A 13,404-nucleotide genomic window follows, 5' to 3' on the forward strand; every position below is an offset into this window, starting at 1 on the left:
AATTTGATAAATATTGTACCATCGATTCATGGGTGCATGATCGCTTTGTAGATCGACAAAACTTCCATCAAGTTACTACCAGAAACCAATATGTCTGCTTGTGTCTGTATATGTGTGGATGTATATGTATGTGTGTGTGAGTGTATACCTGTCCTTTTTTCCCCCTAAGGTAAGTCTTTCCGCTCCCGGGATTGGAATGACTCCTTACCCTCTCCCTTAAAACCCACATCCTTTCGTCTTTCCCTCTCCTTCCCTCTTTCCTGATGAGGCAACAGTTTGTTGCGAAAGCTTGTGTGTGTGTTTGTGTTTGTTTGTGTGTCTGTCGGCCTGCCAGCGCTTTCGTTCGTTCGGTAAGTCACATCATCTTTGTTTTTAGATGTGTGTGTGTGTGTGTGTGTGTGTGTGTGTGCATTTGAATTACAAAAAAGAAATAATTAAAAAAAGTTGCATGGCACGAGATTCAATCTGGCGACCTTCGGATTACGAACCCGAGCGCTTACCGCTGCGCCACAATGCTATAGAAAATTATTAATCATAGAGAGTATTTCACCGCAACGGTTTCTTTTAACTGTCGATTTTCTCGACAACGGCTGAGAAGTGCATCTTGGTGCACATTACACCTCTGGCCATGAGCTTTTATTATGTATAGTATGAATCGAATCTGAATTTCACAATTGGCGGTCTCCCCTATAAGTTACACTCAATGTCTGTACAGTACATCAAAGGAAAATGTTCATTCATCATGCTCTATTTGTCGGCTTTCTCGCTTTCCTCATTATTGATGCACACCGGTGCATACAGGAACATTCTTGTGCGTCTACCTACACTCTGCTGCAATGTGCACATTGAAAGAGGTGGGTATTGTTCCGTTAAACAGTGGTTTTACGTGGCAAGGTCATTATTTTAGGCCAGTTTCAGTTTACTTTAAGAGATATAGTAACATGATGTCAAACAAACTGTATGTGTTGTTAACACTTACCGAGAAGAATAATGTAATCGAGGTTAGTGCGAAAGACCTATTCTCTCTGTGTGAAATTATGTTTCAAATGCGGTAAAACACAAATTAATGAGACTTTAAGAAACAAGGATAAGATTCGGGACAAATGGATGAAAGGGAACATGCAGATGAAATGAAAGGCGAAGAAGAATGGAAATGAAGAAATTAACAAAATAGTGTGAGAATGGTTCGTAAGTGTGCAGGCAAAACACTTACCTTTATCTGGACCCACAGTGCAGAATGAGGCTCTGAAAGTCACTAAATAGCTTGGAATTTCGGAGTTTAAGGCAACCACAGGATGGCTGGACAGTTTCAAAGCTAGGCACAACATCGTGTGGAACGAAGTGTGTGGGGAAGCTAAGGATGTACAGGAAAGTGTAGCAACAGATTGGAAGACAGTACTGCCCAACTTAATTGTGAATTACGACCCGAAAGACGTGTTCAATGCTGATGAAACGGGACTGTTTTATCAAGCACTGCCTCCAAAATCGCTAGCAATTCGAGGTGAAAAGTGCGTTGGCGGAAAAATGTCCAAGGAAAAACTCACTGTGCTGCTGTGTGGATACATGTTAGGTGAAATGGAGATGCCACTGATGGCTGGAATGGTGGCAAAACTGCATTGTTTCAGAAAACATAGACATCAGTAAGCTTCCAGTCACATGGCGAAGCAATAAAAAGGCGTGGATGGTGAGTGGTCTTGTGGAAGAATGGCTGGGCTCTTTCAATGCCAAAATGAAAAAAAAGGAAATCACCAAGTTCTCCTGTTCCTAGACAATGCAACCTGCCACCCAAAAGTAACATTATCAAATGTGTAATTGTCTTGGTTCCCTCCTAGTTCAACCAGCCTCACACAACTCATGGACCATTGGGTTATTTACATATTCAAGTGTCATTATAGGCATTTACTGATGCAATGTCTTATTATTAGTGATGAAGAAGCCGAAAGTGCATTTGCTCTTGCAGAGTCAGTTTCTGTCTTGGATGCAGTAAATTGGATAGGCTTGGCAGTAGAGGAAATAAAACCTGAAACTGTCACCAAGTGCTTCAACAAATCTGGGTTTGGAAGTCAAGAACAAGACACTTCTGTAGCCATCAAAATTCAAGAAGATGCATAGCAATTACTGGATTAATGAAAATGCAGAACATTTCATGTAATGCAGATGATTACATTTGAAGTGATGACTTTCTGTCAACTCACTCCACTTTCACTTCTGCAACAGATTTAATAGAAATCCCCAACACAGAGGATGATGGAGAAGAAACAAAGGAAGGGGAAGAGAAGCAAAATGATGTCCCTAGAAAAATGAATGTGCCTGAAGAAACCGTTGCATGCATAAACAATGTTATGCAATTTGCAGCACACATAAATTCTCCCAACTTGTTGGAACTATTGCATCTCGCAAAAAATTGCCTAGATAAAACAATTTTGAACAGTAAATTAAAACAAGTTTCCCTCCTTGATATGTTGTGAAAAAAAGGAAATGTAAAGCAAATAAACAAGGGAATAATATGTATTTACATACAATAATAAACGAATTTAAAGTTTGAGTAAAAATATAGAAATGCAGTGTTATTTATCAATTAGTGTTCTGTTGTGTCCAATGTTCTGTTGTCCAATATACAGTAAATGAACATCTGCAGTGAAGGTACGTAAATGCAGTATATGCATAATTAAAAATTTTTACTGTATTTTTGGGCATGATACTTGACAAATTTTATGTAGCCCAGTGAGTTTCTTGTAATTTGGAAACTTGTCCAATTTGGAAAATTATTTTAGTCCCAGGCGATTCTGTTTTGAGCAAGTTTTACTGTATAAGAATTCAATTTAACAAAAGTTTGCACAGACAATTGGAAAATTATGTTCATGCTGGCCATTTATGGATTAGTAAATGATTACGTACTTCTATTTAATGTTTTCTCTATATTACAAAGAAGTTGTTGAGACGAAGCAGCTTTAATGTATATTTGGAAACCACTTGGGCTGTCAAACATTTTATTTCCATGGTAGATGGCCAGTGAGTGATGTAGCTGTGTATTTTCTCTTTTCTGTGCCCAAGTTAATTTCAATAGATAAGTTTTTCAAATGGCTCTGAGCACTATGGGACTTAACATCATAGGTCATCAGTCCCCTAGAACTTAGAACTACTTAAACCTAACTAACCTAAGGACAGCACACACATCCATGCCCGAGGCAGGATTCGAACCTGCGACCGTAGCTGTCACGTGGTTCCAGAGTGAAGCACCTAGAACAGCTCAGTCGCAACGGCTGGCAACAATATTTTCCTTGTACCAAGATGTTAGTGATTATTTTTATTATTCAAACTGCAATGGGTTGTAAAGGACCAATTTTATCTGTGAATAAATGTAGTGAGGATGTTGTTAATATTCTTTGTTTCCTAAGTAGTTGCTTGCAAGATGTATATGTGTGAACTCGCACAATTAATTATAATGTTGAAAAATTAATATCTTTTGCCAGCATATAGAATTTATGAGGTTTCCAATTTAAATTTTCGTTCATATGCACACCCAAGACTCAGAGCATTCTACTGTGTTACAATGTTTATTATTGCACTGCACTCGGTAATTCGGACACAGGCCACCTCCGTGCACTGATCTTGAAATCACTACTGCCAAGGTGGTGAGTGCACCACAGAGAATTGCGTGAGACTCTTTGGGGAAACAGTGAGGCCACTGACCAACAATTAGGGTATACATTAAAGCAAGAAGTGTGATTTCATTCTAATATGTTTATGTAAGCATTAAAATACATAACTTTTCACTGTATGATAATTTTTGAAACTTTTCAGTGAGGTATGTTTACCTTGTAATTTCACACAAATTGTTTACCAGTGAACACTGTCATCATCAGAATCTCATTTTTACGTAAGACATTCCTCTAAATGTTCTACAATCTCTTCCTCAGAAAGGGCTGTGTGTGAAGAACTAGCCATTTTGCACCTTAACACAAGATTCCCTATATGGTAGTACTGTGCAGCATGGATGCATAATACAGTCAAATTTGAGAATGGACCATGTGAGAGCTACTAAAAATCATGGCAACTAAGGCTCGACATCAGATTAGAAAACAAAATTTGCCATATCGATCATCATTTGCCGTTGTATTCGAAAGTGTTAGTGAAAGGTGGGATATTTTTTACAACACAAAACTGGATGTACTGCTGGAAAATATCCCCCTCCCCCCAACCAAATTATGTTCAAAAAATATTTTTTTTTTAGTGAAAAGCATCCTACAATGAATGAAATTGCATATAGACATATAAAGCTAGCTTTAAAGCTCAGAATAATGAGTTACAAATTTGTGAAGGTCACAAATTAATAAAATCTTGAGTATACTGATCCACTGAACTTTGTCTAAAGTATCCTGAAACTTGAGATCAGTTTTTGTTTTCATTGTACCTGTGAAGCCTAACCATGTATTTCACATGGGTTTCATGTGAATATAAATCTTGGAGTAGCACAGTGGATGTATTTATATCATACCACTTGTCATTCAACGGACAAACATCATCACTTCCAGTCTTTGATGAAGTAACATCACATTCTTCTTCACTTTTTGAGCTGCTAAATTCAGTGTCGAACTCAGGAACACTGTAGCCATCTTTTTTCGAAAGCACTGCCTAAACAATACAGGACAGAGTATCCAATGCTGCATACAGCAAAGATGATATCTGCTGGCAACCACCTCAACTGAAACATGACAGCCAAACTACAAATGTAGGACTGGCTGCTCTCTTGCCAACGAACACTTAGTTAGCAGTGCTGGCATTGGATACAACAAGGTTTTATTTATTTATTTATTTATTTTTTTTTTTTTTTTGAAAGATCTATTCTTAAGCTGCCTGAGTATACCCAGGAATTTAAGTTTCTGTCAAAATAATGAGAAGGACATAACTTGGGATTTTATGTTAAGGAGATACAGAACATTGCCAAATAAAAGCATCATGTTGATGTTTGTTTGTTCCACTTGACAATAATGTTTGATCATCTGCAAAAAAGATTAATTCTGTCTCCTGATTCAAATAAAATACTAGATCATAAACATAGATCAAGAACAATTGTGGGCTCATGGCTGAATCTTTCAGGAATCCCGTTGGGATTTTTTCCCTACTTGTGTTACCTGAACATCTTAATCAAACTTTCTGCCATCTGTTTTGTTAATAGGAACTAGCCCAGTCATGCTCTAAACTATGTATGCCATTAAAATGTTGTTTCTCTAATAGATTATTATGATTTACACAATGAAATTCCTTCAGTAAGTCACAAAATATCCCTATGTGGTGATATTTTATCATTTAATAATAGTATTCTGTGTTGAGAGAAAGTGAGCAGCTCTTGCAAAATCCAAACTATGATTAATTAAGTATACTGTTGAAACTTTTTGACAGATTCCAGACAAGGACCCGAACCTAGAACCTCAACTTTTTCAGGCAGTGCTCTTATTGCCTGAGCTATTCAGGCACATTTCGTGACCTACCCTCAATGGTTCACTTTTATCAAAGTCCCACTCTACTTCCCAAACCTTGCAGTAGCTCTCCTGCATACCTAGCTGGACCACCATTGCTGGAAGAAAAGATATTGCTGGGAAATGGCTTAGCAACAGCCAGGAGGATTGTTGTTGAAATAAAGCATTATTGTTGCAGTGGATTTCATATTTGAAATATCCAGACATGTTAGAACTGTATACCTGGCCCAGTGTATAATTGTAATCTGCCAGGAAATTTCAAAACATTTACATTCTGTTGCAAACTGAAAGATTCATTCTAAGTATGCTTTCACCACACAGATGGTGCAGTGTTCCCTCGACATTTTGAAATTTAGATTGATCTCTGGCAATGAGTGTTAAATGTTATTCTGCTTGCATTTAGTTGACTGTGGATGTATCAGTTATGTGCTTCTTCACTGAATTATGCAGTATTGTCTGGAAGAGTATGGTTGATCACAATATCTATCTTTCTCGAAATAAATATGATGATAGTTATCAAATATAGTGCCATATAGTTTTAATAGTAATACTCCGATCTTCCTACAGCAAATACTTAATTCTTCAAGAACACTTTGTAGAGAACATTGTAATTCAGAATATGAATGTACAATTCTGATAGAAAGTTGCTAATAATAGTTGCAATTCAATATTCTTTTGTCTCCCAAGGTTTATATCATCATTGCTCCAGTGTGGCATTAATCCTCCGATGACCTGCTTCTCCTATGTAGGCCAGAAATACATGGAGTGTCAGTATTGCACCCGCGCAGGTACTTCCTCTCGCTAAGTTACTGCGATCGCAGTACCACCTCTAAGACACACGTCGTCTCTTGACGTGTCTTGCCATGTGAAAATAAATAATAAATTTGCCCTGTAGTTGCACTCTCCTATATAATAATTTATTATATCGTTTCATTGTTGTCGAATATTGTTGTTGGAAAGGTAAATGTAATATGAAATATATTTGTTTGATCGTGGGTTGAGTTCTCCGCCAAAAATGGGGAATGTGGACAGCAGCAGAAGAGGGTAAGGATACAACATTACTACTTTATTGCTTTTTTACTAATCTGTACAGTTGTATTCCACCATTTAACTGGTTAGAACTGACATGAGAAGGAACACAACAAATCTTTAATTGTTCCATCCTGCTAGTACACTCAGTCAAGTGGATTTTCTTCTTGGCATAATATTCGGTGCTGTAGTGGCCGGTGAGGTAATAGCTGTAGACACAAAGAGGTGAGCTGCATACACAGTGGAGCATTGGCTCACCAATGATGCAGAGACTGCACATGGCATACAGCGGATGATGTTGGCCAGCATAGTGGAGGCTCACAGTGCTGTACAGAATGTGACTCTGAACTGCTGACTGATTTGTGGCAATGGTGAGGGATCCCCAGGAAGCAGCGGCTAGAACGGTGCTGGCTGCCTGGGCTTTGCAGACAGGCAGAGGTCCCCACTTCGCAGCCCAGCGGTGGCAGAATTACGGTGCTGGCGCACAGCTGGCCAAACACACTGACGGGCTAGTATGGCTGCTGTTAAATACTACTTCCATGTTCTGACAGTTGAGGACGGTGTGACATTTTGGTGTCACTTGGAAACTTCTGGAACAGAGCAATGGCAAGAGTCTGATGTAATCGGCAGTGCATGTCAATGACATAAAAGTCAGTCAAAACAGAGGGGCTTCTCGAAGACCGGTTTTGGGCCATTAACGCCCAGAAGAGTGTCACGGAAGTTCTGCTGTTGAGGGGGTGGTGATTAAGCATGGGCAATGGCTGTCTATTTCCGATTGCCACGGGTTGTGGCATGATTTCAGCACTTGTTGTCCGACACCTTAGGAGCTGATGATGCAATTCAATGACCAGAACCCGCTGTCTGCTTACAGGCTTGTTGCAGTCGTGGGCTACATCTTATGCTCCAACTTCTTCAGTAGTTTTATCCATTACATAAACTTATCATTGCACCATTGCTCTTCAGAGTGATATGTAACATCACAGATGGTTAGGTTAGGTTAGGTTGTTTGGGGGAAGAGACCAAACAGCGAGGTCATCGGATTAGGGAAGGACGGGGAAGGAAGTCGGCTGTGCCCTTTCAAAGGAACCATCCCGGCATTTGCCTGGAGCAATTTATGGAAATCACGGAAAACCTAAATCAGGATGGCCGGACACGGGATTGAACCGTCGTCCTCCTGAATGCGAGTCCAGTGTGCTAACCACTGCGCCACCTCGCTCGGTCTATCACAGATGGTGACAATCCTTGAATACATTATTTTGGGATAGTGGTATTCCCATATAGTTCTTGATCTGTGTGCACAGAACATTACCTTCTCTAAAATGTTCAAAAATGATCTGAGGAATGAGACTTACTGGTAGTTACTAGATTGGAATGCTTTTGAGCCGTGTTCATCAACAGAACATTCGTTGCACGTCTTTTGTAGCTCACAGTGGAATGTCTCACATAAAGATTTTTATTTAATATTCATCTTTATAGAAGACCAAAAAAATGGCATATTTTATTGTTCCTGGGAAAGTATCTTGAAATAATGGTGTGTTGCACACGGAAATATTTTGTCTATCCTCAGCCTGAGAACTGAGTGACCTTCTCTTCCTTTTTGACCTTCTCTAAACTATTTCGTCACTGAAACAGAAACTGTTAGTTCTGAAGCTAGGTAATGTGTTCTTTTCACTTTTATTTGTGTTTTTAATAGAAGAACCACATATTTTGACTCATGAAAGTTAGTGATGGCAAGCATTTCTTTCTCATAATTCATTAGTTTTCGTGATTGAATAGCCCTCTGATATGATTGATGTTAAGTTCTGGTAGTTTGTTTGCCGATAACTCAAAATCCTTTTCTATTAGGGTAATTTAACTTCTATTTACTCCATTGAAATTTATCTGCTTTTTCACAAAAATAGCAGTACCATCATCAGTGGAGGATTTCCTACTAAACTCAAAATTATAATTTCTGCTAGTGAAGTTAATGTGATTTAACCACTGTGTAGCAGTTTTTCAGTAATGCACATTATGTCAGCATTTAGTTTATACTGGAGCAGTACTTCAGATGTTGCAGTCTTGTTTTTAAGAGACAGCACATATCTTTGGTGCCTCAGTTGACACTCTTTCCGAAGATGTTTGTAATAAAAGCACTTACAATCTTCAGCATTATTCTTGTGCAAATTGCTGATCTCTGCTGAAGTTTATGTTGCACAACTTCCTTCGTTTCTACAGTTAATCAGCTTAAACCAGCCAATTTGTAATTTCAGTTGCGTGATTGCGTATTTTATTTTTGTTGGTTTTAAGTTCTCTCCTCTCTTTATCTCTATTCAAATCAGTCTATAATTTCCTTGTGTCCGATTCATAACTTGACTTTCAGAGGTTTCGGCTCCTCTTCTTCTTTCACCACTGTTGTTTTCATTTTAAATCACTTTGTAATTAGTGCAGTTTTACTGCCTACAAATGTGTAAATATGTTTTTGGCTGGTAGCTCATTTCCTAATGCATTAAGTTGAGTCCTTGAGCAGTATGGCAATTTATCATAGGTATTTTATTTCAATATGTTGCATGAATACATTATCTGTCAGTTTAATACAAACTTGAGCTATTCAAGTAGTGAAGTTAAGCTACTAAAATATAAATAGCTGATAGCACCTGTAGACAATCGTTTCTTTAAGATTCTTTTAAGTAGCTTACATCAAAATCATCACAAAACAATAATCTCTTCTTTATGTCTGACGCAGAAGCTCAATAGAGCACTAACATTTTTAAGGTACATTTCCAAGTACCTACTGGGGAATTATTGATTCTAATTATGACAAGATACTGAAATTTTTTGATCTACACAGAATTTACTTACTGCTGTGTTTTTAATTTATTTTGATTTTTTATAAATATGACAGTAAGTGAAAGGCTTTGACATACCCAACATTTCATATAATATACAGGGTGTAGCTGGTATAAGTGCAGATATTTTTATATGTGGTACCTTATTATGTACATACATGAGTTTTCTGTTTGCTTTTCTCTCCGTCGAGCAGTCTTCCCACAAACACATCACTAACTTTACAACCTCACTTTTCTACACAGTCATAATTGCACCACCAAGTTGTCGCTGCATGTCAGGAGAGACTAACCATTCTGTGTCCAGGTGGCCACATTTCAACAACTGACCTGCTGCCCGGAGGAAAATAAGCATTAATGTCTTGCTCTTGGCACATGTACTAGGAGGTATTACCCAACCTAAAATCATAAAACCTGTAATAGCTGTAATTATTAGTCTGCAAATGATGTAAATACCAATTTAATGTTTTCAGTACACTGTCCTCAGTCACCAATAGAAATATCTACGTTTATACCTGTTACACCCATGTATTAGTCATGCTACGGAGGCAGGTGGGGGGGGGGGGGGGGGCTGGGCTGCTCATGGCTGGCTTGTGTTGGCTGTATAGAGTATCGATTGACGTGTATACCTGCTGATGGGTAGGATTCTGGCAATGTGTGATGTGCATGGCCACGGGTCAACAAAAAAAAGCAAGGGCAATACGAGCTGAGTTTATACAGCACAGTTGCGATTTCAAGAGTCTGTAACTTCAATAATGGAAATTCGTAGTTGGAGCAACATGTATAATGAGGGAAAGGCATTCATTGTGTGTATATAAACATGTAACAGGAAACAGGGTCATTCCGTGCCAAATGGTGTTTAGGTTCCCCCATGTCCATCATGGATTTTGATGAAATGTTACATGAACATTTACACATTTCCACTTTCACCATCACCAGTTCAATACTTGCAGAGATATAGTCATTTTTTGACCTATAGTGCAGCTTTCAACAATGCCCCCTTGTGTTTTCGGCAATTTTGAGACATAATATCTCTGGTAATATTTTCCTGAAAGCAATAAAACTATGCCATCTTGTACAGATTTTTGCTCTGTCTTATCAAAGTAGTAATAAAAGCCTTTTTGAGCAATTTTGATATGGATAATGTGAATCGTGAAAAACATTTGGAGTTTAGCTTTTCATATCTCTGTGAGTAATTTTAGGATAAACCAGATACTTTGCACATGACAGTACAAGGTCTTAAAATATATATAGTTTCATTCTCATGCTGCCTGCCAATAGTTTACTGAATGGGGACAAAGCTCACAGTCCTTCTATAAAAGCCGAAACACGTATCTTCCGCCCACCTCTCCCCCCCCCCCCACCCCCACCCCACCCCCGCCTGCAAACTCTTTTGAACCACTTTCATTAGAAAAACCATTTTCTGAACCACCTAAAAATGCCCATCTTCTTCTGGTTTTTAAATAATATCTGATATCTTTTATTATGTTCTAAAATTGTTTAGTACTTTCAGGGGAAGGTAAATCACAAGTTCTGATGACTGAAGTTGAGGTAGCATAAGTTGATCCCTCGTAGTTGCAATGTGCTGAGCACAGCAGCTTTGCGGGCGTGCCTCTGTGGCAATGCCATAGTGTTGTGAAAGCTCTATGGATGGGTTCTGTCTTGGTTGATAGCCATTAGAGCTCCACATTTGAAAGCTAGCAACAGTTATGCGAACTGTCAGAGAGCTTTTTACACCATTTAGACTATAGGAAGTGAGACTGGGTTAGAAGTACTCAGAAAACTTTTTAAGAAAGGACAGTGGGTGTCATTTGTCATGACTCATCATGACGTATTTCGTCCTGTTTTTCTGCTGTAGCAACTACATAACCAAACTGGTTATAAACTTCAAGGCAATGGACATAATGGTAGTAAAACTGTTGTGTAACAGCTGCAACACACATCATATGAACTGCCTTCAAGTCTTACACCATTGTCACAGTGGTGAAGTTCGTAGCACTCTGCCAAATATCTTTTGGAAAGTATTCGTACTATAGAGAATTTTGGCCGTAACTTTTTATTTTGCAATGCTGTTGATGTGATAGTTTAATACTGTTTAAAAATATAACATATTCTGTGTTTGCATAGTTTGGGGTTTATGTGGAACATTAGTATACTGATCAACAGTTGTATAAATGTCGTGCTTAACTGCTGCTGGTTTCTTTTAAAGTGAGAAAACCAGCATTCTCATTGTCATAGGGACAATGCCTAATAGCTGTGCAACAGCAGCAATGGTTGGCTTTCTTTACCAATGGTTAGCAAACCTGTAAGGGTTTCTTTAACAGGGTCCAAAGTGTCTTTTAAGTGTAAGAGTCCAAAGCCATGTGTGGTATCTTGTAGTATCCTAAGCTTATGTTTACTTCAAGCTATTTGAATTTTTTTACAGTTTTCATTAATTTCCTGTAGCATTTAATGAGGAAAACTATACTGCTAGCCAACGATGTCACTGAGGCTGCTGGAATAACTGCAGTAATTTGCTGTTCCGGAACCCAGCACCTGTCACTCCTGAATGGCCAATAACATGAATTTGCTGGGCCATATGGGTGGATAGAGCTTATTAAAGCATCCTTCTGTTAGCAAAAGTCTCACAGATATTTCAAATCCACTACTTTTTTTCCGTAAATGCATGAATCATATTGTCCTGGCTGTAGGTCTGCTCTATTTTGCTTTTGCTCTGAGAGCATTAATACCATTAAATTTGCTTTCTTCAGCAAAGAAGAAATTGAACAAAATAAAGCTTTACAAGAAGAGAGGTTTTAACACGGGCAGAACAGACTTTAAATCTTCATAGTTCAGCCAGTTTGCATGAAATACTTATAAACTGTATACACAAATTTCCCTCATGAATGCAGATGAAAGTGAGCATGGAACTTCATTTTGATATATAGAGAAGTGATTTTCAACTATTGGCTTTCTCTGTGTTCAACCAAGAGTTCTTTAGTTTATGTTCTGACAGACTTTTTCATCCTTTTGTGTAACTTTTACATATTTTTGCAACCTATTTGTTCCCTGACCTTGCATTTTGCCCATGATATAGGTAGGAACCATAGCTTTCATTGTCAGAATTTTAGAATTTCTATTGAACCTGCCCCAGTCTTAGTTGTGTGGATTAATATTCAAATGCTTTTATTTTGTTTTATATATTGTTTGTCTATTGATATGATTGTTTAGTGAAAGAAACTTTTTGCAATGTAAAATATAGTAGTTGATGTTTTGCTGTAGCTCCAGGCAAATCCATGATGATGGTTCTTCAAATAGTGATTTATGCCTCATGCCAGCAAAGGAAGTGGAACAAGTGTCTCAACTTGATTTGCCATCAAGTAGAACCAGTGGGTGAGTTCTGTGAATAAATATTAGCATTGCTAAAAAGAAACAGTTCAGTAATCATCTTTTTCTTTATCTCCTTCAATGCACAAGTACACAAATACATTAATGAGTGTAGTGATTCATATGCACACTTACAGAGGAATGTTGAATTTAGTACCTAACTTAATAAAGTCACATACCAAGGCAACACAAATTGTAATCCATACAGTACGAAGTCTGAGGCACAATTCCAACAACATGAAAGCCACTCAGGAATTATACAGAGTCCAGATATGTAAACTGTTTCCTAGCCAGAAGTCCCAGTTCCATAATGTAACAATAGGGGTAGTGAGTAAGGAGACATATTACACACTCCAGAAAAAGCTAGTAGTGGTCATTCATTTAGCTTTCAGATGTTGTCAGTTTGACAGCTTGAAATGTTTCAGACCTCTCCTGACTGTGACATGACTCACAGTGTTTATTTTGTGGTTGTAATGTAGTGTTTGCTTCATTATTTTTTTGCTCATGCTTCTTTTTCTATTGATTAGGTGCTCCCTTAAGCAAATATGTTTCTGCTGCTAACTCATTTTTGTTTGTCATGTGTTGATTGCTAAGATCACCTAAAATGTGATGCTGTTTTATGTTAAAGAGCATTATCACAGTCAGAAAGCAGAAATGAAGTCTCGAGAGCAGACTGGAGATCTGGAAAGACAGGAAATTTGTGATTA

The 13,404-nt window shown here is 38.1% G+C and overlaps 1 protein-coding gene across 1 annotated transcript in view; it reads left to right on the plus strand.

Moving 5' to 3' along the window:
* Positions 1 to 13,404, plus strand: part of LOC126234792 (uncharacterized) — a 186,376-nt gene that overhangs the window by 24,054 nt on the left and 148,918 nt on the right. Inside the window, exon 2 of the mRNA XM_049943539.1 lies at positions 12,593 to 12,703. Coding sequence (XP_049799496.1) covers positions 12,593 to 12,703 — 111 coding nt within the window. The remainder of the gene's footprint in view (positions 1 to 12,592; positions 12,704 to 13,404) is intronic.

Source organism: Schistocerca nitens, chromosome 2, assembly GCF_023898315.1.
Source record: "Schistocerca nitens isolate TAMUIC-IGC-003100 chromosome 2, iqSchNite1.1, whole genome shotgun sequence".
NCBI lineage: Eukaryota > Metazoa > Arthropoda > Insecta > Orthoptera > Acrididae > Schistocerca > Schistocerca nitens.